Source organism: Cherax quadricarinatus, chromosome 30 (genome assembly GCF_038502225.1).
Source record: "Cherax quadricarinatus isolate ZL_2023a chromosome 30, ASM3850222v1, whole genome shotgun sequence".
Classification (NCBI taxonomy): domain Eukaryota; kingdom Metazoa; phylum Arthropoda; class Malacostraca; order Decapoda; family Parastacidae; genus Cherax; species Cherax quadricarinatus.
Window position 1 is genome coordinate 19679742 of NC_091321.1, and position 25052 is coordinate 19704793.

The 25052-nt window shown below is 39.2% G+C and overlaps 1 protein-coding gene across 2 annotated transcripts in view; it reads right to left on the reverse strand.

Moving 5' to 3' along the window:
• Window positions 1–20160, reverse strand: part of LOC128692735 (uncharacterized) — a 28149-nt gene extending 7989 nt beyond the window's left edge. Inside the window, exons 1-5 of one of the 2 annotated variants that reach the window (XM_053782059.2) lie at window positions 20025–20160; window positions 15323–15460; window positions 14795–15004; window positions 4925–5053; window positions 3169–3267 (exon numbers count right to left, since the gene is read on the reverse strand). In XM_053782059.2, the coding sequence (XP_053638034.1) occupies window positions 3169–3267; window positions 4925–5053; window positions 14795–15004; window positions 15323–15460 (576 nt within the window). In that variant the 5' untranslated portion in view covers window positions 20025–20160. The other variant, XM_053782060.2, reaches the window with a different exon arrangement.
• Between the last annotated feature and the right edge of the window lie 4892 nt (window positions 20161–25052).

A 25052-nucleotide genomic window follows, 5' to 3' on the forward strand; every position in this document is an offset into this window, starting at 1 on the left:
ATGTCTTGCGGTAAGAAATACCTCACTCCCTAGCGAATTGGGAATCTTCACTTCAATTGATAGCTCTAACATGGATGGAGTGAAAATGAATTTGATGATTTTAAAGAGTGTGACTGAAAACAACATTCAGGATGTAAACTGCCAAAAACCCTGATGACCCTCAACCATCTACCTCTGGGAGGGGTCCGTCTGGTTCACGTTCGGTTGTAACAAGACGTAAGAGTAAGCTTGTATTTTCCTGTGGCCAGGACTGATGCGAGCAATGGTGATGACTTGATTTCCTAGCTCTTGATGACCATTCAAGTAGCAACACTGAAGAGGAATATTCACCAAAGAAGCATCAATTTACATGATGCTGAATGCAGTCTGGTAGTGTGCCATATGCTATTCCAAGGGGACAGTACATCCCACGGCCCTACACCAGGAACAGACAATGTGTGAGGATGATATTGCTACAACTGGGATGGATAATATACCACATGCGGCAATAAGTGGTGGTGGTGCTACGTGGGATGCAGCACCAGCAGCACCCCAGGCTGGGAACCACACCACTGACTCACCACGTCCATGACCAAGGCCAGCCTTAAGCACCAACACACAACAACCAGCTATCAATAACCAGTACTCGCCAGCAGACCATATCCGGGACTGGCAGCAGGGTGCCAATTTTGTTGCCAATCCATCAATTTTATGACACTCAAAGTGGAATCTGGTTATCTTGTACCCTTGGGAACAATGCCAGTGAACTGGAATGTTTTGAACTATTTTTTTGGAAATTATTATCAGGGAAAGCAACAGATACTCTGAATATATCATGGCAAACACTTGTTTCACCAAAATCATGATTACACAACTTAAATGAGACAACTGTGGCTGAGATACATTTGTTTCTTGCCACAATAATGCTCATGTCATGTGTAAAAGCACAGTATCAAATCATACTGGTCGACAGACTGCCTAATTTCAACCCCAGCCTTCATTGTTGTTATGCCAGTGAACAGATCTGTCCTACTCTTACACATGCTACACTTTTAACAGAAATGACAGATTATACAAGATTAGGAATGTGTATGAATATGAAGCAAAAATTCAGTACATATTTTTATCCCTTCAGGAAGCTTGTTAATAATGCATCTTTGATTCTCTTCAAAGGTACTGTCATTCAAACAGCATTGGGTATCTCGGGTGATATGACGTATGACGTATGCTATGAAGCATACGTCATACACTGATAACTAGTACACAAGCCCCTTACTCAGCGATTTCTTGCGAGTAAACATGACAGATGTGTGGTATAGTGCGTGCAAATCGTAAGCATGTGCCCAGGTTTAATGCAGGCACTCCTAGTGGTGAGGTGCAGGGGTTTGCTGCCAATATCATGGCATTATAGTGGCATGACAAACAAGATGTTACTTTGTTGACATCAATTCACCAAAACGAAATAGACAGTGGCAGGCACAATAGAGACCAATGTACTCATTGTAAAACCTGCAACTGTGATTGAGTACACCCTCAATATGTGTTTAGTGGATGAATGTCACATGCAAATTGGGTTTGTCGATTGTGGTCACTAGTCATAAGTGGTACTTAGAACTTTTTTCCATGCTCGATGCTTACAACATGTACAAGATAAAGACCAGAAACAGACAACTGTATGCCGAATTTTGTCATCAGACAATTATTGAAGTACCAGGTCACACCACCTGCAATACAAAACCACCCACAAATTGATCACCAAATACCCTCTCGTTTAAGGCACAGTGATCACTTCTTAGTAACACTTCCTCCTCCTAATAAGTAACGGGCTCAGAAGAGATGTTTTGTATGCGAGCACACAACAAAATGCCCAAAAATATGAACATACTCATTTTATGTGCGAGGAGTGCAAAACATCACTGTGCACACCATGTTTCAAAATTCCACAAACTGCAGCAGTTCTAGGAACATGTCCAATAAGTGTACATATATCTTTTGTTTTTCCTTTTGGGCCACCCCGCCTTGGTGGGATACGGCCGGTGTGTTGAAAGAATGATGATGATGTATATATCTCCATGGGGAAGTGGAACAGAATTCTTCCTCCGTAAACCATGTGTGTCGTAAGAGATGATTAAAATGCCGGGAGCAAGGGGCAAGTAACCCCTTCTCCTGTATATATTACTAAATTTAAAAGGCGAAACTTTCGTTTTTCCTTTTGGGCCACCCCACCTCAGTGGGATATGGCTGGTGCGTTGAAAGAAGAAAGATATATATATATACAGTGGACCCCCGCTTAACGATCACCTCCAAATGCGACCAATTATGTAAGTGTATTTATGTAAGTGCGTTTGTACGTGTATGTTTGGGGGTCTGAAATGGACTAATCTACTTCACAATATTCCTTATGGGAAAAAATTCGGTCAGTACTGGCACCTGAACATACTACTGGAATGAAAAAAGTTCGTTAACCGGGGGTCCACTGTATATCTCCATGGGGAAGTGGAACAGAATTTTTCCTCCATAAGCCCATGCGTGTCGTAAGAGGTGACTAAAATGCCGGGAGCAAGGGGTTAGTAACCCCTTCTCCTGTATATATTACTAAATTTAAAAGGAGAAACTTTCGTTTTTCCTTTGGGGCCACCCCGCCTCGGTGGAATATGGCTGGTGTTGAAAGAATGAATGTATATATATATATATGATGGAACATTAGTAATAAGGAACATTTCTACCTGTGTGTAAACAAGTGACTTTGTAAATGGTCCAAGTCAGACCGAAACTTCTTCATAAGCTCCTCTCACCTATATGCAGGTTATTTGTGTATTGTTCCAGTCACGGTATTGTGCCTTTTTGTTAATATCAGTGCAGTTACTGTGTTGCATATAGTATATACAGTGTGCATTATATTGGTCTTACAGGCCACAAAAGTCACACACACACACACAACAAAAAAAAAAAAAAAAAAAAAAAAAAAAAAATACAGAGTGTGCAGCAGTCACTGATGTTACCACCAGCTAGTCATTTGATGCCAACTTCACGCCTCTATCTCAGTAAGTACTGATGGAATTTTTTTTTCTTACACCCACAAAAATAAACTAATTCTGTAATTTTTTTATTTTTATAAATTCAACATTGAGAGTAATTCTCAGATCAGCACTTCTGACCCAGAAAGGGTTAAACTGCAGTCTCACATACCTTTGCAGCATTGATCAACTCGTCAGCAAGGCACTCGGCAATAGTCTTGATGTTGCGGAAAGCAGCTTCACGAGCACCGGTAGTCAGAAGCCAAATGGCCTAAAAATTTATATAATTAAAGCACAATGATACAGAAGGTAATAAAGAATTTTTGCTTCAAAATTAGTGTTCAAAGGCTACTATCAAACCCCACTCATTGTGGAACAAGCCTGAGTAGTGTTAGCGAATCCTTCGAATTATTCTAGCACACTTTCCGACACCACAGCAGCAGTATGCTGTCATGGCTCTAATAGGTGCAAAAATAAAAATATTCTCAAGCTAAGCTAAATACTTAACTTAATAGTACATAGAAAAGGTTTAATTTTCACAAAAAAATTAAAATAATTCATAAAGAATTTAATTATTCAATTTACATTTTTAACCCTTTAACCGTGTCCAACATACTAGTACGCACAATCTTTTGTACCCACAAATCTGTCACCTGCCAATATTTTTGACCTCAGCACTATGCTTTGGGTCATCCATCTATTCATTCATTTGAAAAATCTAAGGCTAAGCAGGCTGCACATAACTTATCATGGGTTAACTACTTAGGGTATCAATAACAGTGTCCAATGTACTAGTACTTGGTGCCCCGTGGCCTGGTGGCAAAAGCTCTCGCTTCACACGGTGAGGGTCCGGGTTGAATTCCCAGCGAAGGGGTGGAAATATTGGATGCATTTCCTTATACCAGTTGTCTATGTTCACCTATCAGTAAAATGGGTACCTGGGTGTTAGTCGACTGGTGTGGGTCACATCCAGGGACAAAACTGACCTAATTTGCCTGAAACGCTTTGCATAACAAGCGGCTTTCTATATAGTAGTATGTCATTGATGTCAGCTAGCCCTGTACACCTTGTACATGTAAATATATTACTAGCAAAAGTAAACAAAGGAACCAGGAGCTGTTGTCTCACCACCAGCTTCCTTACCAGCAAACAGGGTGTGCAAGTGGCTCAAAGATGATTCATTCAGTTCAAATTTATTAAAATTTTTGGATCCTAACAGTGGAATTCAGCAATAAATCACACTAGGTATATTTAACCCAGGATAACCTAGTAGTCAATGTGTACACAGTGTTAAACATTATAAGTAATTAAACAAAAACTAATAATTGTATCTTGGCATCAATAATTGTAAAATGTAAATATCACTAGCACTTTTATGCCACTGTTGCTGAAAAGTGATCTATCAATCATTTATTCCCAACTTCAACACACAATAAAACCCTAAGTTTTATTTTAATCAACTATCCACCCCCCCCCCCTTTTTTTTTTTTAGCCTTATTCAATTCAGAAAAATGCCCCATATCAAACTAAAAAAATTTTTCTCAAAATCTTGCCACACCAGAAATTTTTTGCCCACTTGCCACAGCTAAGGGGTTAAAAAAAAAACTCAGCTGTTTAAAAGCGTGGGTTATTTGTGAAATACTCGACCTAAAAGCACTGTACAAAATCCATTACTTAAAACTTTTGGAAAATTTATATTTTCCCTAAACAATATCCAAAGCAATGTCAACTACTATGAATTACATTAATTACTAACAAAACATACTACAAATCAGCACGATTTTAGAGAATTATTACATAACGTGTTTTTTATGATCCCAGTTAAGATAGGAAAACTGCAATTATTGGACTTAAGAAAACAGCCAACACCTTCCCCAACCCCCACCCATTCAAGAGTTTAATGAAAATTCTCATAATTCAACACTTGCCTGGTTAACACGTCGAAGAGGGGAGACATCCACAGCCTGCCTCCTCACAGTACCGGCACGGCCAATACGGGTTGAATCCTCACGTGGGCCAGAGTTGATAATGGCATTTACTACTACTTGTACTGGGTTCTGAAAAAAAAAAATCTTTGCAGAATGAAAATTTAAAAGGGCATTCATACTAATTTTTGGAAGTTACTAATTCATTTTACACCAAGTTATCTAACGTACAAAATCTCACCACAATCAGGTAAATAGGTTAAGAATTAAAAATAGCATTTTTTTCAATATTATCAAAGTATTTTTAAATCATACAAAACTATATCCAATATAAAGTTCTGCATAAAATTAATAATATTTCGTCTTTTAAAAATATTTTGATATTAAAAGTATATAATAACACACAGGAATACAGTGGAACACCAAAAGTTCAGCTATCTAAAGTTTTGCTTTGTCCCACAATGCCAAGCATGAATATAAGAATTTTTTTTAAAGAAAAATATGGGCATGAATAACATTCCTTAAAAGCATCTCAGAATTTTGGAGGAATTTTTGGCATCATCAGAAACACATACTAACATATTTCAGGAAACAATTACGTGTTTCACCATTCACAAGCATGTACACAAAGCTTATGACTGTAGTGTCATAATTACACTTTGTAATCTTTGTTAATGAAAGAAACAGTTCAATAAAATAAAACACCTTGGTAGCTGTGGCTATGGTGGTAGCTGAAACAGCCCCCCCCCCCCCCCTGTCACTAGGCCATGAAAATACGTACTATACTGCAAGCATTTCCCAATGAAATTCAAGATACAGATTTTCTAAAAATGTTGTTAATTGCTGTAGGAAGATACCTAATTAATGTATCTTGCACTGGAGCCTTTGTATGACTCGCCTTCCATTCCCATAGCAGCTCGACCAATGTCTACACAAACATGTTTAACACACATTTCCTCTAAATACTAACATGCAGCATTCTCCAGTGATGGAATTACTAAATATACAAACATTGGCAAATGCACAGTATTCCATTTTGATAGGTTATAGAGATGGTAGCTACATCACTTGTGCAACAGTAGGTACAATGCTTACAACTTACCCTCAAAGGAATTTAGTAATCATGACGAAAAATTTGATAAACTATGTGTTCCCAAAACTACTACTACACTTCAGCCTATGAACCAGCAAATGACTGCAAATTTTCATGCTTTAAACGAAGATGTTTGCCAAACGCTTTACAGAGATTTTAAGGGAATGGAACCATCAGCTTTAAGGAATTCAGGACGACCAAGTTTAACATTTTACATTGAGTGAGGCGGCTCATGGTGAATTCCTGGAATGAAGTTTCCACTCTGTCTCAATGCAGCCTGAAAACACCTGTAGCCTTCAGTCACCTATGACTAAAATTTTTGTGACTGAGGAGGATGTAAACCAAGAGATTGTTGCTCTTGGCAAAACAATGGGGATGGATGTTAATGGGGGAGGGGGGAGTGGGGTCTCCTGGAATTTGGACAGTGGAGAGGAAATGGAGGATGACCATAGGATAACAGCAGAAAATCAGCTGTTTACTCACTGGGAAGATGTGATGAGAATCAAAGCATCCACGCTGGAAAAAGCAAACTTGCTTCCTGTGTTTTTGAAGATAATGTTTTATCTTAACCCTTTGAGGGTTTCGGATGTACTAGTACGGCTTACGACCCAGGGTTTTTGACGTACTAGTACGCCTAAATTCTAGCGCCCTCAAATCTAGTGGGAGAAAGCTGGTAGGCCTTCATATGAAAGAATGGGTCTATGTGGTCAGTGTGCACAGTCTAAAAAAAATCCTGCAGCACACAGTGCATAATGAGAAAAAAAAAAACTGACAATTTTTTTGGAATAAAACAGACTTTGCACTGTATTTTTGTATGGTATTTATTGTTGTATTCTAGTTTTCTTGGTCTCATTTTATAGAATGGAAGACATATTACAGAAATTGAGATGATTTTGACTGGTTTTATAATGAAAGGTACCTTGAAATTGAGCTCAAGTAGCAGAAATGTTCTATTTTTACCAAATTTCAAAAGTAAACAAATCGTGCCAAGCATGCAATACATGTCAACTGGCAAGTCTAATATTCTTTTACAAGTGCACCAATAATATTTATACCATTTTTTACACTAATGCAGTAGTCTGCATAACAGTAAATCTTATATTTTTTGTGAGAATAAAAATTCAAAGTGGATAGCAAAAGAATATAAGAGGGGCCTTGAGACGTGACTAATGACCAGAGGAAATGTCATTTTAGTGCCAGGAATGTCTTTCTTGTTTATTCTGGACCCTATTCGGAAATTGGCATCTTTTGAAATTTGTGTGAAATTGGCAAAATTGCTAAATTCTGACCACTGTACTGGATAGTTGAATTTCAGAAATGGGTGGTTTCTTGCACCCATTCGATAGAAAAAATGGAGTTCCAGCGAAATATTCATGTTTTTTGTCGACTAGTACTGTGGAATTGGCCGAAAATGGGGCTCAAAGTGGGCAAAATCGCCGATGCGTAAAAATCGCCGAGACTGCTAACTTTGCGAGAGCATAATTCCGTAAGTTTTCCATCAAATTTCACACTTTTGGTGTCCTTATGATCGGGAAAAGATTCTCTATCTTTTCATAAGAGAATTTTTTTTTTTTTTTTAAATTTGGCCGACCCTGAGAACGAGTTTCGGAGAGGGCCTGTCGACCCTCAAAGGGTTAAGAGCCAACTTTTCAAGTTCAAGGTACAGTAAAAATTGTACTTCCTGTGTCTTGAAACAAATTACTGTAAAAACCACATATTCTGGGGTTTGAGTTATGAGTTTTGAGGTACAATGTATCTGGAATGATGTTAACTCAAGGAACCCCTGTACATGAAATAGTTGCCATGGTCACTGCCAATCAGCCATTTGAACAAAATGAAAATGGCATTGCCTGTTTAAAGCAAGGATGTGTCAAAGTATCTGTACTGGTGGGTCTCGGCTAATTCTGAAAGTACCTATATCTGCCTATAACTAAGTACAGCAGAACCTTGGTATGCAACCTTAATTCATTCCAGAAGGCCGTTCAAGTGCCACACCGTTTGAGTATCGAACAAGTTCTTCCCAACCAATTATCTGTTTGGTTGGCTGCTATCACTATCCGTCATAGGCCCCATGGTGACATTTATACAAATACAAAAAACACCAAAAAATGCAAAGAAACACGAAATAGTTTGCAGCGAAGTTCTGGCAGGTAATATTTGTCTGGTCAAGTGCCGAGCTTTGTTCGAGTAGGGAGCTGGTGGTATACCGAGGTTCCACTGTATCTCTATTGGCAAAAATTGTGGTAGAATCTCATCCTTAGTTAAGATCTTTTAACCCTTAAACTGCTGGTGGGTTTAAAATAAGTGCCTTCAGTTCTGGCAATTTAGACAAATTATTCTGCCTTACCAAAAAGTTCTCCCTGAATTTAGAAGTAATGAAAGAATGAGTGACATTTAAGTAGTAATTAAGGAGATATGAAGGCAATGCCAGTGATCACCTTATGGCAAAAAGCATGCTTACAGCACAAAGGCAACTAGGTGCTGCACATGAACATTAATGCATTTTCCCACTTTTTTTTTTTTATGGAGTGTTTTACACCAATGTTTTCAAAGTAGAATGACACGGAGAGCGTATATATCTGTAGGGAAAGGAAGGCGGGGTAGGGGTCGTCCTTGAAAAGGTTGGAGGGAGGGGGTAAAGGTGGTGTTGTGGGCGAAGGGTTTAGACTCCCAGCAAGCGTGTGTGAGCGTGTTAGATAGGAGTGAATGGAGACTAATGATATTTGGGACCTGATGAGCTGTTGGAGTGTGAGCAAGGTAATATTTAGTGAAGGGATTCAGGGAAACCGGTTATTTTATATAACCGGACTTGAGTCCTGGTAATGGGAAGTACAATGCCTGCACTCTAAAGGAGGGGTTTGGGATACTGGCAGTTTGGAGGGATATATTGTGTATTTTTATACGTATATACTTCTAAACTCCTAGGTAGTAGGTTGGTAGACAGCAATCGCCCAGGGAGGTACTACCGTCCTGCCAAGTGAGTGTAAAATGAAAGCCTATAATTGTTTTACATGGTAGATAAGACACATAGGCAACATTTAGGCAACTTTATTCCGAAACGTTTCACCTACACAGTAGGCTTCTTCAGTCGAGTGCAGAAAGTAGGCAGGAGTAGTAGAGATGTGAAGACGATGTAATCAGTCCATCACCCTTGAAGTCGTAGATTTGAGGTTGTCAGTCCCTCAGCCTGGAGAACTTTTTCAAGTGAGAATTGTTTGATCTGAGAGGGACATGACCTCCCAGTGGCTACATTCTCACTACTACTACTCTGCACCTCTCCTTCCGACAGTATTTAAGTCTCAACACTGTCGCTTGATCTTCAGTTAGTTCCAGACTTTGGAACAGAACTTCTCCAGGCTGAGGGACTGACAACCTCAAATCTACGATTTCAAGGGTGATGGACTGATTACATTGTCTTCACATCTCTACTGCTCCTGCCTACTTTCTATACTCGACTGAAGAAGCCTACTGCGTAGACGAAACGTTTCGGAATAAAGTTGCCTAAATGTTGCCTGTGTCTCTTATCTACCAACCTGTCGGTATTGTATACCATTTGATAATCGATTGTTTTACATGATGGTAGGATTGCTGGTGTCTTTTTATTCTGTCTCATACACATGCAAGATTTCAGGTACGTCTTGCTACTTCTACTTAGGTCACACTTCACATACATGTACAAGCATATATACATGCACCCCTCTGGGTTTTCTTCTATTTTCTTTCTAGTTCTTGTTCTTGTTTATTTCCTCTTACCTCCATGGGGAAGTGGACCAGAATTCTTCCTCCGTAAGCCATGCGTGTTGTAAGAGGCGACTAAAATGCCAGGAGCAAGGGGCTAGTAACCCCTTCTCCTGTATATATTACTAAATGTAAAAGGAGAAACTTTCGTTTTTCCTTTTGGGCCACCCCGCCTCGGTGGGATATGGCCGGTGTGTTGAAAGAAAGACTTCTAAACTGTTGTATTCTGGGCACCTCTGCAAAAACAGTGATTATGGCGAGTGAGATGAAAGTGCTGAGTGATGAAAGTATTTTCTTTCTTGTTGGGTCACCCTGCCTCGGTGGGAGATGGCCGACTTGTTGAAAAAAAAAAAAAAAGTTAACTTATATTTATTGTTCAATAAATTAAATGGCAAAATGTGTTTACTTGCAAACAACTGTAATGGCGCCTACTTTCTCCTGCAACAACCTGTGTACAACACTTATACTGCACATGCTTACGAAGCAAACTTTTTCCTGGTGTAGACCTACCCAAGCCAATCAATCATTTTGGAAATTGTGCAAATCTATGGCTATGGCACTGTCCAGGTGCCATAAATTTATACGATCAGCTGTTTAGGGATTAATGCATTTTCTTCAAAATTATAATAATATAGCCAAAAGTCTCGTGTATATGCTAGTGCATGGTAAAGCGCAATGAGTGACAAAATGAGTTCAAATTGCTTCATCTGACTAGGCAGAGAATACAAAATTTATTTTATGGGATATTTTGCCTCGTATAATTTGCATGTTAGTTCTTGATAAAACAAGCACTAATGTGTCAAGAATGAGTGTTGAATAGATATGAACTACACTTGCCACCTTTTTCCATGAAACTATTTTCTTCCCCTAAAATTTATCACTGAGAACCAAAACTAAATTTCTGAATATCATAGGAATCTATGTTAAAACTTGCAGTGTTCCACTGTATATGATTACAAGCTTGTATAAATATAAAAATATATAAATGCAATACTTTTATTAATTTTATGTACAAAAATTACATTTACGGAAGTAATGTCTAGAGGGTACTATCAAACCCCACTCACTGGATTAGAAAAACCCTTGTGGTGTTAGCGAATCCTCTATTATTTATCTAGCACAATTCAGACACCACAATAGCAAAATACTATAGTGGCTATTAACAAGTGCAAACAACCTCTAATGTATGTAAAATTTTATATGGCCAAGATAACATTTTACGATTAGAGTATAGTAGTTTCACAAGTCAATGTAATAATCTCCTTAAAGAAGCACATTCTCCTAATCAGCATGTTATTTTGGCTTAGTTGGCTGACTGACACTGAAATGAAATAGTTGGTGTGAATGTTTATTGTACTGTCCTATATAGCTTACAGTTGTGTGTTCCAACTCCAAGTCTGTATTTTCTTGTGTATTACAGCACTCACTGGTGCTATGGTACGTTATAATTTTTGTTTGTTAAAACAATCTTGTCAAGCCTAAATACAGGAGGGCCTCTTATACAGCGGGTTAAGTCCAGGCTACCACCATAAAGTGAATCACACTTTTTCCACTTATAAATGCTTCATAACATGTTTACACTATCAATATATTAAGTTAGTAACAGAACTAGGCATTAAAAAAATAAAGTAAAACATACATACAGTACACTCAATACTTACCTTTTATTGTAGAAACGTGTGGTAGCTCGCCCAGCTAACACCTAGATGAAATATGATATGTGAAACACACCAGAGTGATTATTATTAGTATTACCACCATTGACATATCTTGTTCACCGCGTTTAATTATTTCTAACAACTACCCTTAGATGCTATCGTAAATGAGAGAGACGTGTGGAGAATGCAGACACTAATGTGTATTAATTCTTGTCCGCTTACGGTTCATGTACGTTCATTTTGCATGTCAAACTTTTACACGATACAAACGACTTACATTGTGTACAAATTGTCTTCATGCTGGTGCAGTAGACTAAACAGCAACACTCCCATTGTTGTGTAACACCATTTTTAGAGCGAATGAGGCTTTGAGTGGAGGCCTATGAAAGGAATACTATTTTGTACACATTTTCTCTGGTGTTGGACTAGAGAAAAACTTTAGTTTTTCTGTCACTTTTGCAAGCCGCCCAGCAATCATGTCAGGTGTCAATTTGCTCTACTGTAGGTGTATGTATTATGTTAATGTTATGTAATGTGTTTCTTATATATATATAAAAAATAGATATTAATAAAAACATCTAATAATCCTTTCAGGGTTGAGAGGCCCTCTCCTAAACTTGTTCTCAAGGTTGATATTTGGGGGGGGGGGGGGGTTGTCGTCTTATGAAAAGATATAGAATCTTTTTCCAATCATGACATCAAAAGTATGAAATTTGATGGAAAACTTACGGAATTATGCTCTTGCGAAGTTAGCGTCTCAACGATGTTTACGCATCGGCAATTTTGCCCAATTTGAGACCTATTTTCGACCAATTCCAGTGTATTAGTCGACAAAAAATCATAACTTTCACTAGAACTCCATTTTTTCTACTGAATGAGTACAAGAAACCACCCTTTACTGATTTCAACTATCCAATAAAGTGGCGAGAAATTAGCAATTTTGCCAATTTCACACAAATCTCAAAAGATGCCAATTTCCAAATAGGGTCCAGAATAAACTAGACAGACATTCCTGGAACCAAAATAACATTTCCTCTGTTCATTAGTCACGTCCCCAGGCCCCTCTTACATTTCTTTTGCTTTCCACTTTGAATTTTTATTCTCACAAAAAATAGAAAATTGACTTATGCAGACTACTGCATTACTGTCGAAATGGTATAAATAATATCAGCGCACTTGTGAAAGAACATTAGACTCACCAGTTGATGTGTATTGGACGTGTGGCATGATTCGTTTACTTTTGAACTTTGGCAAAAATCAAACATTTCTGCTACTTTGAGCTCAATTTCAAGGTACTTTTCATTGTGAAACCAATCAAAATCATCTCAATTTCTGTAATATGTCTTCCGTTCTATAAAATGAGCCCAGGAAAACTAGAATACAACCATAAATACTATAAGAAAATATAGTGCAAAGTCGCCGTTTTAAACCAAAAACACTGTCCTAGTTTTTTTTTTTTCTCAATACGCACTGTGTGCTGCAGGATTTTTTTTATACTGTGCACACTGACCACAGACCCATTCTTTCATATGTAGGCCTACCAGCTTTCTCTTGCTAGATTTGAAGGTGCTGGAATTTATGTGTACTAGTACGTCAATAACCCTGGTGCGCAAGCCGTACTAGTACGTTGGAAACCCTGAAAGGGTTAATATATTTAAAGCCTCCCCAGAGTGATTATTATATTATAGGGTCTTCAACGCTAGTAAGACACTTGGTGATTTTATTATGTATCTGTATGCCTGCACAGTTTGTAAGCTTATTTTGGTACAGGTACACACTAGTACTGTATAATTATAGTAATATCAGGGTAATATTTTGTGAAGGGATTCAGGGAAACTGGTTAGCTGGACTTGTTCTGGAAGTGGGAATTACAATGCCTGCACTTTAAAGGAGGGGTTTGGGATATTGGCTGTTTGGACACCTAAACTGTCGAATCTGAGCACCTCTGTAAAGACAGTGATTATGAGTGATGGTGAAAGTGTTGAATGATTAAAGTTTCTTTTTCTTTTTGGGTCACCCCGCCTTGGTGGGAAACGGACGACGAGTTAAAAAAAATATATATATTAAACTTATTTAAAACAAAATAATGAGTTCTGACAAGGACCAACATTCAATTACAGTGGACCCCCGGTTCGCGATACTAATCTGTTCCTGAGAGCTCATCGTAAACCAAAAATATCGGAAAGCGAATCAATTTTCCTCATAAGAAATAATGGAAATCAAATTAATCCGTGCAAGAACACCCAAAAGTATGAAAAAAAAAACTTTTACCACATGAAATATTAAGTTTAATGCAATAGAATAGTAATTACAATAACAATAACAATAAATAACGAAAGAATAATTGACACTTACCTTTAATGAAGATCTGGTGATGATTGATGGGATGGGAGGGAGGGGAGTGTGTGGATGGTGTTAGCATTTAGAAGGGAAATCCCCCTCCATTAGGACTTGAGGTAGCAAGCCCTTTTCCGGGGTTACTTCCCTTCTTTTAATGCCACTAGGACCAGCTTGAGAGTCACTGGACTTCTGTCGCACAACATAACTGGCAGCCTCACCATGCCTAATCACACTATGTATGCCACTACGATTCTTAAATCTTTCAAACCAACCTTTGCTGGCCTTAAATTCACTCACATCACCACTAGTTGCAGGCAATTTTTTTACCAAATCGTCATGCAACTGCCTAGCCTTTTCACAAATGATTGCTTGAGAGATGCTATCTCCTGCATCTGTTTTTCATTTATCCACACCAATAACAGTCAACATTTTCTAACACTTGCGGTCGCTGTTTCGTAATCACAGTTGCAACTTTTGCAAGAACAGCTTCCTTGATTGCCGTTTTCTTGCTCACTATAGTAGAGATGGTTGATTGGGGTTTACTATACAACCTGACCAGCTCCGACACACACACACTCCACTTTCGTACTTTGCAATTATCTCTTTCTTCATTTCAACAGTCATTAGCACCCTTGGTCTCGAAGGGCTGGCACTGGGAGCTTTCTTGGGGCCCATGGTGACTTACTTTGCAAAAACAGGCACCAAAAACAGTGATAATATGGATAATATGGAATGTACCGAATGTATCCTTAGATGCGCGCACACTGGCTGGCTTGTAAACACTGGCACACACGGGGCAGTTCAGGCCACACATGGACACATCTCGTACGAACCACATCGCATACCGGGTTTTGTATCGGGAAGCGAGGCAAATTTTCTGCGATATAATGCATCGGTTACCGGATTTATCGGATACCGATAGCATCGCGAACTGGGGGTCCACTGTATTATCTATTATAATATTCATCACACTTAAACCAAGTTACACTATTCTGGAGCAGTTTTACCAAGCATGCAATATTCAATGATCAATAGGTTACTTACCTCACCAGTCAGAAGATGGATGATCTCAAAAGAGTGTTTCACAATGCGGACAGCCAGGAGTTTCTTGCCATTATTGCGCCCATGCATCATTAAAGAATTTGTCAGACGTTCTACAATAGGACACTGGGCTTTGCGGAATCTTTTGGCTGCATATCTACCAGACGAGTGAGGCAAGTACTTGGCATAATATTTCTTAACAGCAATATAATCCTGAAATAGACAGAAGTAATTATTCATGTCCATAACTCAGTGCAAAAATGTCTGAGAAAATATAAACTTCTTTGGTTAATGAATAAATCCAACTTCAAAAGCTTTAAAATACAAATGGCTCCAAATCCAGTTCAAATTAATAGAAAACTTATTTATAATATCTGCAAACTTTCGACTAAATATTAAACACTTCCTGTACATCACATTTTTACATGCACAAACAAAAAAAAATACTGCACTGTAATTATGATTTAAAATAATAATTAATTAACTCCCTGTACAATTTGCAGCCTTAACACTCCAACAAATGCAGCTCACCTGAAGAGACATATCACTCAGTTGAACATCGTCCAATGACCATTTTCCAAAAAGTTTTATTTCAGGCAACTCTGGGGCCTCAACCACTGGTGCCTGGAGGCTTGCAACCTCCTCACCTCCATCCTCAAAATCTGCCATCTGACAAGGAAATAGAAAATAATTATCAAGGATGTAAAATATACACAGTATAAATAATGGATAGAACTACAGTTTGAGCATCCCTTATCCATAATGCTCAAGATTGAAAGCGTTTCATTTCAGAACTTTTCGAAGCTTCAGAGCCCCACCTAGGGTACGAGAGACATCGGCTAAAAAAAAAAAAAAAGCTTTGGATTTTGGAGCTTTTAGAACTCTGGTTAGAAGATATTCAACCTGTACATGTATTTTGGTTACTACAGGGTGTCCCATAGCTTGATCACTAACGCACTCAGCTCACACACTGAGGTCTGGAGTTTGAATCTCCAGTACGGCTGGAAAACATTATGACGTGTTTCCATAAGACACCTGCTGTCTATGTTCACCAGTCAGTATAAAATGGGTACCTGGGTGTTAGTTGACTGGTGTGGGTCGCATCCTGGGACAAAACTGACCTAATTTGCCCGAAATGCTCAGCATAATAAAGGGGCTTTCTATATAGCAGTATGTCACAGACATCAGCTAGGCCTGTATAGCATGTACATGTACTTGTAGAAATAAAGATATTACAAGTATCCCTCATTCCTGGTAACCCCAGCCCTTTAAATATTTGTGTACCTTACAAGTGGAAATTACTTCTGAATTTTTTTTTTTTTACAACAAAAATAAAAGGCAATAATAACTTAACGATCACTGCACACTCCCACCTATTAGTGAAGTGCAACTACTGGTAGGCAGTGTCCCTATCCAAGCACTTATGATGTATATACAAATCTGGACAAGCCGACAGTCAAAGAAGTGGCAAATGCAGTTTAATGTAGATAAATGTAAAGTTCCTAGAAAGGTGTATAATTAGGGGGATACAAGCATTATTAATGGAAACAATCAAGTGTTATTAATGATAAAATATCTAACCCAGACATGACTTGCAGCATGCAGCACTACCTGCCTGGCATCTACCTGGAGGGTGTTTTGGGAGTCAACACCCCACCGTCCCAGTCCTTGACCAGGTCTCCGGGTGGATCAGGGCCTGATCAACCAGGCTGTTACTGATGGCCACATGCAGCCCAATGTATGAATGACAGTCAGTTGATCAGGTACTGACTGGGTTGAAGTTGGAAAGGATATAGGAAAGCACTGATTTGGTAACAGAGTTAAGGTTGAGTGGAACATACACTAGTAGTATCACAAGCAAAAACCTTGGGCAACTTTAAGAATAAGTTAGCCAGGTACACTGGAGTGGGTGTGACTTGGACCTACCTAACATAGGCCACTAGGCCTATACTAGGTATAAGCAATTGTGCAAGACCACCACTACCAATCTAGGCCATTAACTGTACCTTGAGCTGTAAGATACTGATAGTATTTTGTTGTGCAAATGATAGAAAACAACCAAACTTTCCTAAATAAGGTCTCACCTTAAATAACTTAATACAACTATCTAATCTCAGCCATCGGTCTGGCATGTCTTCATTTAAATTCAGGTAATGCACGACACCTCACTATGTACTAAGTGTTGATGGCTCTGATATATTAGAGGCTGTATGAAATTGCAAGTTCTCCCAAGTAGTCTATAACCTTAGCCCAAAACAATGGATTTAATTTGAATAAATTAAGATTTAAAAAGGATATAAGGAAGTATTTGTTTCAAAAGTTGTACAAGAGAGAATCTGCCGAGTAATAATATTATAATGACTATTTATTACAAGTACATGTACAAGATAATACAGGCCTAGATGACATCAATGACATACTACTATATAGAAAGCTGCTTATTATGCTGAGCATATCGGGCAAATTAGGTCAGTTTTGTCCTAGGATGCGACCCAAACCAGTAGACTAACACCCAGGTACCAATTTTAGAAACCCATCAGTTACACAACCCAGGGCAACATGGGTTTAGAACAGGTCGCTCCTGTCTGTCTCAACTACTGGATCACTACGACAAGGTCCTAAATGCACTAGAAGACAAAAAGAATGCAGATGTAATATATACAGACTTTGCAAAAGCCTTCGACAAGTGTGACCATGGCGTAATAGCGCACAAAATGCGCGCTAAAGGAATAACAGGAAAAGTTGGTCGATGGATCTATAATTTCCTCACTAACAGAACACAGAGAGTAGTCGTCAACAGAGTAAAGTCCGAGGCAGCTACGGTGAAAAGCTCTGTTCCACAAGGCACAGTACTAGCTCCCATCTTGTTCCTCATCCTCATATCCGACATAGACAAGGATGTCAGCCACAGCACCGTGTCTTCCTTTGCAGATGACACCCGAATCTGCATGACAGTGTCTTCCATTGCAGACACTGCAAGGCTCCAGGCGGACATCAACCAAATCTTTCAGTGGGCTGCAGAAAACAATATGAAGTTCAACGATGAGAAATTTCAATTACTCAGATATGGTAAACATGAGGAAATTAAATCTTCATCAGAGTACAAAACAAATTCTGGCCACAAAATAGAGCGAAACACCAACGTCAAAGACCTGGGAGTGATTATGTCGGAGGATCTCACCTTCAAGGACCATAACATTGTATCAATCGCATCTGCTAGAAAAATGACAGGATGGATAATGAGAACCTTCAAAACTAGGGAGGCCAAGCCCATGATGACACTCTTCAGGTCACTTGTTCTATCTAGGCTGGAATATTGCTGCACTCTAACAGCACCTTTCAAGGCAGGTGAAATTGCCGACCTAGAAAATGTACAGAGAACTTTCACGGCGCGCATAACGGAGATAAAACACCTCAATTACTGGGAGCGCTTGAGGTTTCTAAACCTGTATTCCCTGGAACGCAGGAGGGAGAGATACATGATTATATACACCTGGAAAATCCTAGAGGGACTAGTACCGAACTTGCACACGAAAATCACTCACTACGAAAGCAAAAGACTTGGCAGACGATGCACCATCCCCCCAATGAAAAGCAGGGGTGTCACTAGCACGTTAAGAGACCATACAATAAGTGTCAGGGGACCGAGACTGTTCAACTGCCTCCCAGCACACATAAGGGGGATTACCAACAGACCCCTGGCAGTCTTCAAGCTGGCACTGGACAAGCACCTAAAGGCAGTTCCTGATCAGCCGGGCTGTGGCTCGTACGTTGGTTTGCGTGCAGCCAGCAGCAACAGCCTGGTTGATCAGGCGCTGATCCACCAGGAGGCCTGGTCACAGACCGGGCCGCGGGGGCGTTGACCCCCGAAACTCTCTCCAGGTAAACTCCAGGTAATAGACAACTGGTGCAAGGAAACACGTCCAATCTGGATCCTCACTGCGTAAAGCGAGAGCTTTTGCCATCAGGCCCAGCTTGGGCAGCTGGGCAAACAAGGATGACAGAAATGGTACAAAATACAAACATAATGTATACAGACAGTGTGGCGAGATCCTTTACTGACATTTCGTCTATGCAGTGGGCATCTTCCAAGGCTGTGATGGGTTGGCTTAGAAAAATCTGCTAAGTACATACAGTTTAGAAAAACCCAGGAAGTAGATGAATGAAACACCTATGCAACATTTGGGCATTTTTGTAGAAATGTTCTGGCAGTCAGTGACTATCAGTCCAGTACAAAGAGCTGTGGAAGATGAGATGGAATTTGTGGCAGTCCCTCAGCCTGGAGATGTGCTCAGCCCATTAATATTGAAAAAAATACAGTATACCTGCAGAGAAGGAACTTTAATGTTGTATATAAACCCCTTTGTGCATATACTGTACCTTGTACACAATCTACATAAATGACAGAGGAGGGAATAAATAGCGACACAAGCAAGTTTGCCGATGACACCAAACCAGGCCGTCAAATTCATTCTGACGAGGACATTAGAGCACTCCAGGAAGATTTGAATAGACTGATGCAGTGGTCGGAAAAGTGGCAGATGCAGTTTAATAGAGACAAATGCAAAGCTCTAAACACTGGAAAGGAAAATAATTCCACATATAAACTAAATGTAATCTTAATATTTTCACTGGTTATTTTGCATATTGTGTGTAAATTACCCAGGATAACCAAAAAAGTCAAAGTGACTTATTTCCATTAGGGTCCATGTAGGCCAGACCTACTGCATTAATCCTCTAGTGGCATGACAAAAAAAAGTATTACTCATTTAGATTAAATAGTCACTAAAAACTGAAATAAAATGGGAAAAATCTACCAGATTTAAAGTGTTTAAGATTGAGATGAGTTGGTGTGAACCGAGGACGGCAGCAACACTGCCTCTAATGTGGGAAAATAAAACTACTTATCACACACTGAGCAACTCGGAAGTCCTTTCATCTTCTCATCCTGTTAACACTTACCTCTTGGATCTTCACCTCCCTGCTTGTAGTTACAAACAAACAAACAAAAAAAAATACGTACCACCTAGACCCGCGTCAGTAGTGTCCCACACATGGTCATTCTTGTTTACCAACACTTTTCTCCCTTCAACCCTCATTTTATACTTGCCTTTCTAGGATCAGACTCACCGCAATGCTTTCAATGTACTCAAGTGTTCACGTTACTCCTAATACTGGCCAACTTAGATGGTAAAAATAACATAAATATTGTCATCACCCCTGGTAAACTCACCTCGTGTACGAGACCCACCAGAAAGGCTGCTACGCCAACCTCTCTTAAATAATATAACTTTGGCAATTAATACCTAATAGGTTTACATTTTAATGTATCTTAAAATTGATATACAAAATAAAGTATCAGGTACAAAGCAATTTACTTTTGCATTATTAATCTTGCGGTATTTATTTTCTGTATATTACTAATATAATGGACACTAATGTGGCGGGAGGTTCAAATTTCGGCTAATACGTTTATTCAGGTATACACAAACACAGTTACATAGATTATCATACATAGCAGCATATGTATAGAGAACCTAGCATAACATAAAAAAAAGTCATACAGAGAACCTAGGATAAAGTAAAAAAAGTCATACAGAGTGACAGAGTGACTGCTGTCTTAAGTTTTTCTTTCCTTAAAAATATTGTTTCCGTTAACTTTATTACTAAATAAATTATACATGTAAATACCACCAGCAGACATATACATAACTATACATGATTTCAGATGAACTACGCATTCTGCCTGAAATGCCCTGGCATGATAGTGGCTTTCTTTGTACTTAGCAAACCAAAACTGTAATTACACATTCTAACCTTTACAAAGAAATAAGATATTTATTCTTTATTGTAATAAAGTTGGTAGAATTACCGACAATATGTAAAGTAAAAGGACACAAGTGCAACTAATGTGACATTTATTGTGGCAACGTTTCGCTCTCCAGGAGCTTTATCAAGCCATTAGCTTGATAAAGCTCCTGGAGACCGAAACGTTGCCACAATAAATGTCACATTAGTTGCACTTGTGTCCTTTTACTTTACTTATTCTTTATTCTTTTAGAGACGACTCGCTCTCAAATGTTTATCCTATGCCCCTATCCTCGCCATGATGTCTAGTAAGGAACATCTGGCAGAGAAGTTACTTTAACAAAAAGGGTCTTTCCTTAGTGTTATTCTAGCATCCTATTTCAGCTGACTTATGAAGGTCAGCCCCTAAGATAGCCTACCCTCGAGTGGTGAAGGGGACACAGGGCCCAAGGCAAAGATCGGCCGGATTTTAAAAAACCACACGGGCTACAGGATGGTCAAAATGCCTTGTGTTAACTCGCCAAAGCGAAGTTGCCGAAAAAGAAGATAGGAAAGTCAGAAGGATAGCATATTGTTTCATACTATGGAACAATGCTCTTCTCCAGACTGAGGGACTGACCACCTCAAAACTTTAAGGGTGATGGACTGATTACATCGTCTTCAAGTATCTTCTGCTTCTATCAACCTTTCCTGTACTTGACTGAAGAAGCCTACTGTGTAGGCGAAACGTTTCACAATAAAGATACCTAACTGTTGCATATGTGTCTTACCTAACAACCTGTCGGTATTTTATACCATTTTAATGTTCAAGGATAGCAATGTATGTAGTGTGTTAGTGTGTGGGCCAGTGTAGATGTTTGGGTGAGGGGAGGATGGGGAAGGATGGGGGGATGGGGAAGAGAGGGGTGAACAAGCAAGCAAGTCACCGCCTTACCCTCTTGATGGGATTGGGCTCGAAGTGACTGCAAGCAAGTCTCTTCTCAGCTCTGGTGAAGAACTACTCAGGATAACCCAAGAAAAATCGCGAGTAACAGTGTTCAGAGTTGCTCAGCTGAAGAGCAGGAACGACGACGTCTTCTCTCCACGGTGGCTGGGCTGCTTCCCTGTCTGTCTGTCTGTGTCACCAGTTGTCTGTGTTCTCCATCAGTAAAATGGGAACCTGGGAGTTAGTCGACTGGTGTGGGTCACATCCTGGGACAAAACTGACCTAATTTGCCCGAAATGCTCAGCATAACAAGGGACTTTCTATATCTGGAGTTTATCTGGAGAGAGTACAAAACAAATTCTGGCCACAAAATAGAGCGAAACACCAACGTCAAAGACCTGGGAGTGATCATGTCGGAGGATCTCACCTTCAAGGACCATAACATTGTATCAATCGCATCTGCTAGAAAAATGACAGGATGGATAATGAGAACCTTCAAAACTAGGGAGGCCAAGCCCATGATGACACTCTTCAGGTCACTTGTTCTATCTAGGCTGGAATATTGCTGCACACTAACAGCACCTTTCAAGGCAGGTGAAATTGCCGACCTAGAAAATGTACAGAGAACTTTCACGGCGCGGATAACGGAGATAAAACACCTCAATTATTGGGAGCGCTTGAGGTTCCTAAACCTGTATTCCCTGGAACGCAGGAGGGAGAGATACATGATTATATACACCTGGAAAATCCTAGAGGGACTAGTACCGAACTTGCACACGAAAATCACCCACTACGAAAGCAAAAGACTTGGCAGACGATGCACCATCCCCCCAATGAAAAGCAGGGGTGTCACTAGCACGTTAAGAGACCATACAATAAGTGTCAGGGGCCCGAGACTGTTCAACTGCCTCCCAGCACACATAAGGGGGATTACCAACAGACCCCTGGCAGTCTTCAAGCTGGCACTGGACAAGCACCTAAAGTCAGTTCCGGATCAGCCGGGCTGTGGCTCGTATGTTGGTTTGCGTGCAGCCAGCAGCAACAGCCTGGTTGATCAGGCTCTGATCCACCAGGAGGCCTGGTCTCAGACCGGGCCGCGGGGGCGTTGACCCCCGGAACTCTCTCCAGGTAAACTCCAGGTCAACGCCCCCGCGGCCCGGTCTGTGACCAGGCCTCCTTAGGTCAGTGTCCCAGGATGCGACCCACACCAGTCGACTAACACCCAGGTACCCATTTTACTGATGGGGAACATAGACAACAGGTGGAAAGAAACACGTCCAATGTTTCTACTCTGGCTGGGAATCGAACCCAGGCCCTCACCGTGTGAAGCGAGAGCGTTAACCACCAGGCCACATATGTCATTGATGTCAGCTAGGCCTGTATAACTTGTACATGTAAACTTGTAGAAATAAAGATATTATATTATATTATTATTATTATTAAGAAATGTCAAAGTACAGTGTATTTTATCCATAGTAGCATGGTACCACCCATTCTGGATAATTATTTTTACTTCTCCCTATTGTAAATGTCTCATAGCCAATTAAACTTGCCTAAATGCAGTCATACCCTGTTAAAATATTATTGTTATTACAACAAACAAAACTAAGTGCTAAACCCACAAGGGTCATACAACTATTAAAATATTCAATAATGTAAATTACATACTTATAATCATATAAAGAACTACACTAATATTTTGTGTCCAATTGAATTCATGTCTACTCAAACAACTCATGATGAGTGTTATGAGATGAATGATAAACCTGTAAGTAGTGTGGTTCTTTAGCTCTGTAAGTTACTTTCATATTAAAACATTTGGGCCACAGTCAGTGGAATTATGTGCCTCTGTACCCTTTGATTACTGCCATACCATGGCTATGTGGTGCATACCTGGAGTTTACCTGGAGTTTACCTGTAACTCGTTCAGTAGTAGTAGTAGTAGTGGTATTATTATTATTTGTAGTAGTAGTTGGGAAAATAAATTACATAATAACAGTCACTAAAGACATTATTAATAAGGTTTACGTAATTTTGGATGACTACAATTGTCTTACATAGTACGTAAAATATTTGTTTAAATTACCTAGGATAGTCCAAAAGAAGTCAAAGTGATTTATTTCCATGGGTGGCTTGATTAAAGTGGCATCAGTCCTTGGGATCTGATAAAATATTTGTAGGAATTCTTAAATATGTAAAATGGAATTAGTGCGCCATTGATTTGTCCTTTAATATATCGCTAAAAGTATCATACACATATTGAAGATGACATCAAGGCACCTCCTGTGAAGGGAATGTAAAGATAACATAAAATAACCAGTCTCAGTCTCAGTGAGTCTTGAGTTTATAAAACTCCGATAGTTTTATTCTTTTTATTACTCTCAGATTTTTAGTGAGCAACCCAGTTATAACTGACATCCTCCTTGATTATTATTATAATCAAACCTAATCTAGGTAGTAGGCTGTTGGGCAGCCTACTACCTAGATTAGCCTACTACTACCAGGAAGGTACTACCGTCCTGCCAAGTGAGTGTGAGTCGGAAACCTGTAATTGTTTTACATGATAGCAGGATTGCTGGTGTCTTTTTTTGTCTCATAAACATGCAGCATAATAGGTATATCTTGCTACTTCTACTTACACTTATGTCATATTACACATGCATGTACATGCATATATATACACCCACCTGAGTTTTCTTAATAGTTCTTGTTTTTTATTTCCTCTTATCTCCATGGCTGTATAGCCCTTGTGGCTTAGCGCTTCTTTTTTATTATAATAATAATAATCTTATCTCCATGGTGACATGGAAAATTCTTCCTTCGTAAACCATGCGTGTACTAAGAGGCGACTAAAATGTCAGGAGCAAGGGGCTAGTAACCTCTTCTCCTGTACACATTACTAAATTTAAAAAGAGAAACTTGCGTTATTTTTTTTGGGCCACCCTGCCTCGGTGAGACATGGCCGATTCATTGAAAAAAAAAAAAATCAAACCTAAGCGCTAGACCCACAAGGGTCATACAGCGCTGCACTTCCTCTTGAAGACATACATTGTTGTCAATTTATCAATTCTATAGTACTCTGACTCCACAACTTATAATTTTACTATACCTGCACCTGGTTTTTAACATAAAAATGTTAAGTCACCCTTCTTGGGGTTTAGTGTTTCAAAACAAGATTGGACATATGAAAGCATACGAGTGCAAAGTTTTTTTTTTTTTTTATTTTATTTAAAACCACACAATACATTAAATAGATAAAAGAACACAGTATCAGTTCTTACACAAAATTACAAATTTCATTGTCTAAATGAACACAGACGATTAACGTTGTGTTGCCACAAACTGTCCCTCATCCTCCATACATTATATCCCATGTTACTATGTTAAGTTAAGATTACACAAGATGACATAATATTCATCATTATTATTATTATAGCCAAAGATGACCCCAAAACTACAATCTGCATTATTTTTTCCACTTTGTTATTTATATATCCTTCATACAGAATCCTTACAAATGACATAACT